This window comes from Dermochelys coriacea, chromosome 1 (assembly GCF_009764565.3).
Source record: "Dermochelys coriacea isolate rDerCor1 chromosome 1, rDerCor1.pri.v4, whole genome shotgun sequence".
Taxonomy (NCBI): domain Eukaryota; kingdom Metazoa; phylum Chordata; order Testudines; family Dermochelyidae; genus Dermochelys; species Dermochelys coriacea.
Genome location: NC_050068.2, coordinates 184,327,307 through 184,333,306, shown reverse-complemented (window position 1 = coordinate 184,333,306; position 6,000 = coordinate 184,327,307). Strand labels below are relative to the sequence as shown.

At 39.6% G+C, this 6,000-nt stretch overlaps 1 protein-coding gene across 1 annotated transcript in view; it reads left to right on the top strand.

The window, feature by feature from the left end:
* Window positions 1-317: 317 nt before the first annotated feature.
* LOC119853080 (cyclin-dependent kinase 2-interacting protein-like) overlaps window positions 318-6,000 on the top strand; it is an 81,964-nt gene continuing 76,281 nt past the window's right edge. The window contains 1 exon segment of the mRNA XM_038395565.2: window positions 318-411. Coding sequence (XP_038251493.1) covers window positions 318-411 — 94 coding nt within the window.

Below are 6,000 nucleotides of genomic sequence, written 5' to 3'. Positions count from 1 at the left end.
ATCTGTGCATATCTATCTAGTCTATCTCTAAGAAAGTAAGTTGCACCACTAACTTCCACCAATATTCAGAACCACCAGAGACAGGAACAGATGAGAGTGACATGCCTCGTTGGTATTCATGCCCAGAATTCTAAGTGATCAAAGGATCTCAGCAGAAGAAAACTGATGTAGCAGCCTGAGATAAATCTGTGCTGACCAAGGCATGGTCTATGCAAGAAAATTAGGTCAGCCTAACTAAATCACTTAGGGATGTGAAAAAAAATCACTTCACTAAGTGACATAGTTAAGCTGACCTAACCCCCGGTGCAGATAGCACTATGACAACTGAAGAATTCTTCAATCAACCTAGCATCCATCTCTCAGGGAGGCGGATAACCTATGCTGATGAAAGAACCCCTTCCATCAGTGTAGGTAAGTCTACATTGAAGCACTACAGTGGTTCAACTGCAGCAGCATTTCAGGTGTAGACAAAAGCTTTATTAAATAAACCAATTTAGTACACTCTCCAATCTATTTGGTAACCATTTTTACAAAAACTTTACAACCACCACCAGATACTGGTCTTACCATCAGGATCCTGATATATCTTTGATTGATTTATTTGTCATTTCAGGTCCCTAAATAATTCTAAAGGAGGATCCTGCTAGCCTGCCAAATACTAGCATGGAGATTAAAAAAAATCTGAGTCATAATTTAGTAATTCATCTGAAAAGATGTCCAGATCCTTCCACATTATAAAGTTAATTCCTATAAATATTGTTTACATTAGAGTTTAGGATTCCCCACCCCCATATCAAGCAGAGAGAAGATTTGCACTATGGCACTTTTCACTGTATCCAAGTTTTATGAGAAATTTTGAACCGTGTTCCTATATTCCTGGAACACACGGTTAATAAGATTAGTGTTAGTCAGTAATATTGCCAAAATATATCCGATGCAGTTAATTTCTTGGGTTAAATCCTCTCACCCAGTAGCTCCCAAAAAGAAGCCTGTCAGATTTATTCTTTTATGTGCCAATAGTTTTTCTTCTGTTTATCACTTTAGGTTATATGGTATTAGTTTAAATTGGATCAAGTGTTCGCTATGAGAAATGACACCGAGTATACTCAGTTACTGGCTTTATCTTATTTTCAAAGTGACAGTGCAGAATGTTTTGTTTCTAAGTGACAAAGTCAAGCCAGCCAGAACTCTGGTGTGTAGTATCTTTGCCACTTTAAAGGCTTCCCGTTTTATTTCAGATGCTCTAATGGTCATTTTCCCCTCAAAGAAAGATGGTATACACTTAAAAAGAATTAATAAACTGTCATGTACAGACAGCTGCAGAGTTGCCAGTGACTCAGACATGGGCCATTCTCACCACGGAAGAGTTGTCAGCTAATGCTAGACAACATAAACAGCAAAATTCCACTACCAAACCAAAATATCCAAATCCCACTCAGACCATCCACTGAGAAAAAAGCCTAAGTGAGCATAGAGGCTTTGCAAGATGTCCTGCAGTTCAAACTGTGCTGGACCAAAGTGGAAGAAGATTCAAGACTTGAAGGTCATCCCCATCCTCTCAGCCAAGAATGCCAGGACCCCAGATATACAAAGATAGGGACTGTCAGCTCAAGTGTCCCAGCTTGTGAAATTGTGAAATTTTACAGAAAGCATTTCCAGCCATAATATTGGTACACACAGCACCTCTATCAAAGTTAATCAAGTCCATTGTCCATTAATTCTGTGTCTAGTTTAAATCTTTGAGTCCTCTGTCTTCACGTCTTAGTATTGTAATGCAACTGTGTTTTGAGAGACCACTGATGGAGAAAATGTTATTTTCAGCTTTAGATACCATTGATTTAATAAAAATAAATCATCATTATTTTCGTTGTGGTATAAATATGGCTATTACAGATGTGTTTTATTTGGAGGTATGAAAAGATTAAAGTCTCACAGTCTTTCAAGTTTTTAGATTTGTTGCATAGTAGAGTTATTTTGATATATTTCACTCTGTATCCTGTACACCCTTATGCAGGTGTCTATTTTTCTAACAAGATTTTTTCCAAGGGCAATGCAGCTCCACTTCTGAGAGGCAATAAATCCTTTAATCTTTATAAACAAAATAAAAATACTAAATGGTTGCCTGCCATTTACATTAACCTTTTTAAAGGTCTTCTGAACTCTGATTTATTCAAGCAGATTTTTACTGTTATCCTTTATCTGACAAATTCTGATTGATGCTAAAATCGGTCTCCCTCCATAATGACATCACCTTCCATAAATTATTTTCCCCAGCAAAACTGCTGTGAGGAAAGAACTCTGAATTGAAGACCTTCTCTGTGGAGAGAAACACCTTATAAAAGGAAAAAAATACAGGATCATTGGTTGCTGTTAGGAGACCATTAAAAGGAACTAAATATCAAGGCCCTAAAATTGACATCCTCCACAAAAAGCATTCACAGAAAAACTTGTAATAAAGTTTCTTTGCAATGATTCACAAACAAAACTGGACTTTGAATGAAAACACCCCTCCCCCATGTTTAAATAAGATAAGAAATACTGACATTACAGAACCATCACATTTTCCATAACTCCCCCCCCACTTCTAATAGATTAAAGGGGAGAAAGGGAAAATATACATATACTGGCATATAACACTGAAATATAAAAATGAAGGATTGCTGAATGGTTATGTTAAAAGCTTAGTTAGCTATTTGTTTAATGATTTGTAATCATGCATAGTGAATAGGTACAGATGAGGTAACATAGACTAAGTCCTTGCTGGCATAAGTCTTTAAACCATGATTTGAGGACTTCAATAGCTCAGACATAGGTGAGAGGTTTATCGCAGGAGTGGTTGGGTGAGATTCTGTGGCCTGCATTGTGCAGGAGGTTGGACTAGATGATCATAATGGTCCCTTCTGACCTTAATATCTATGAATCTATAAGTATGGTTTTGCCAATTTTTTTTAAAAAAATACAGAATTAGTAATAACATTTTAAGCAGATTAGTGACAGAACAAAGGTAACCTGTTGTGTTGGAAGATATAAGTAAAAGATACACAAACATGTCATAATAAATAAAAAGCTCTCTTTTGGGGAAGACCCGAGGCAGGGTGATATAAAATGACATGACCCAGAAATTGTAAAGCCCGCTGGAAAAATACAGAAGTTGCATAATTGAAGCTTATACACGCATAATGTCCACGGTATCTGAAATCCACAGGGTTGATGTGTTAAAAGCCAATAGGATAAAGATTAAGTAGTTTGTAATGTAGACATGTACAAAAGACGTAAATGAACATGGACCCAAAATGGGAGAAAAACTGGAGCAGAAACTGAAGAATGGGACTGAAGGACCCGATCAATGGCTCAGAGAAGGCGACAGCTATCATGGAAGATGGAAGAATTTCCCTGTGCCCCACAATGTGGTAACTTGGACTCATTGACCAATTCTATCTTGTCCAGGTTTGCCTGGCATAAAGGTATGTCAGACACTATGAGTGACAATAATTTTGTCTGAAACTATATAAAGGCACACATTGATTACGCCTGAATTGAATGAACTTGTGACTCAGTTTCCCAACTTTTATCTCCAACAGTTGCCAATATCATGTTATAATTTAGCATATCATACATGTTCCTTTGATTAGCATAAAAAATCAAATTCACTCAGAGTTCATAACACAGGAGCCCCACTGGATTCTCAGCTTTCTGGAGGTCTGGATTGCTGCAATGGCCAAAAGCACTTTTTCCCCCGGCTAGGAGACTGCAACTTTAATTTTGATGCAGCCCTCCCCACAGTAATGAATCCCCCCCTTTGTTACCTCCGCACTGAATTACTGCAATATGTTCTACAAGGCACTCCCCTTGAAAGCCATTCGAGGACCAGGACCAGAGCTGGTATAAATGAGCACAGCTCTATTAACTTCAATGGCACTATACCCATTTAGACCAGTGAAGAATCTGGCCCAAAAACTGGCCCAGTGCAGAACACAGCTGCCCAGTTTCTCAGCAGTGCTTCTTTCCTGGAGCACATTAAAATTCTTCTCCATAGATTTTCCTGGATTCCAGTTCATTTCTGAATACAGTTCAAGTGTTAGTTCTAAGTCATGAAACACGTTATTATTTCACTGCTGTCTGTCATAGAGATTCCCTCTCTCCTTGTATTCTACTCCAGCATTTGAGATCTGCTGGGACACAAGCCAACAATCCCTATATTTGTGTATTTTGGGGACAAAGGCAGAATGTTCTCAGTGGAGAGTTTAGAGTTTATTTCCCTTTCTGATCCTAAATTTCTTGACCTTCAGGGCTCACCACGAAGCCTAACTATTCACTGAGTTTCTTTCAAGGGGCAGTTTAGTTAAAGGAAATGACGTTTTCAAAAGAGCTTACATTACTTAGGAGCCTAAATCCCATTATGAAAAGCGAGTTAGGTACTTCGGCTCATAAGTTTGTTATATAGGACATGTAAGTGGTGCGCACTCAGCAGCTCATTCTGACAGTTTGCAATGGCTGGAGATAAACATAAACACAAACTTTTGTTCAAGCTGTCACTTTTGAAAATGAAAATTAGGTGCTTTTGAAAATATTACCCATAGTCTTGTTCCAGTAACACTGCAGTTGTCCCTGTTTAGGGTCCGATCCAAATCCATTATCATCCCCCATTGACTTCAAGGGGAATAGAAGGGCAGTTTATTATATGTATGTAAATTGTTTCTCCAATGTCTGTGCATAAAGTGAATAGCATTGACCCTTCATGATTCCTTTATGATTCTTCTCAGCGAGTTTATACATAAACAATAAAAAGCCTGTGAATTACTTAAAATGTATGATATCCACCTGTATTTCACTAAACTGTTTGGCCCAGATCCACAAAGGGACTATTTAGGTGCTACTGTGATCCAACTCCCCACTCATTTGCCGCCTATCCCTGTAGGTACCTAAAAATCTTTGCTGTAAAAGTTCACCAGGCATCTAAGGTTCTGCCTTTGGGCACGCGCATTGCAATTGCAGGCAGGTACCCAGATGTCTCTCTCACATATAAGCCCCAGCACATTCCTCAAATCAGGTAAAGATAGGCATCGCCCTGCTTATTTTGACAGTGAGGCCTGAGTTGGGAGGTGATCTCTGAGCATGGCTAACTCCACATACAATGGCAGAAGAAGTAAGAGGCCTACCTTATAACCTTGAGCCCAGGGGTTAGAGCACTCACCCAGGATGTAGGAGACCAGGATCAATTCCTCACTCTGCCTGCTGAGAAGGGATTTGAACAGGGGTTTCCCACCTTTCAGATGAGTGTTCTAACCACTGGACAATGGGCTATTCTGCTATGGGTGTCCCAGGCTTCCTTGTTGTGCTGTTCCACTTCTCAACCTATTTACATTGTGATCTGCATCCAATATTACCTGTATGGCCCTGAGGATGTCACGTGGGCCGCAGGTTGAGAACCACTGGTATAAACTAATTAAATATTAATTGGGCCAGAGAAAGAGTGAGATTGATGTCAGTAGTTAGGATACATACCTGAGCAGTGGTCTCCTGCATCCTGGGTGAGTACCCTAACACTGGGCTAAAGGTTATAAAGGTAGTAGTGAACTACTTCTTCACCTCCTCCCATCAGGTGCATGACTCCAGCATAGGGGTTCCCAGATGTGGATTGCAAGTAGAGATAGGAACCTCCCCACAGCCCAAACTTCAGCACCTCTCTCTATGAGAGGGGTGGGGCTTAGGACATAGCATTCTCATTGATATCTCCCATTAGCTATTTTAGACACCTCCCTGCTTAGCATGCAGGCTTTTGTGGTTCCCATTCTTAGGCACCTATTTCTCCCCACATATTGTATAGAGAACCTAGGCATCTAACCCAGGGTTTGTGGATTCCACTGATATTTTACATGCCTAACTTTGGGGATCTGAGCCTTTCACCCTAGATATCTAGAAACAATTTTGAGCCAGTAAGTGGTTAAGAGTGTTGAGACTGGAGGATTCATTACACCAGTTCAACATAGTGCCTGTTTA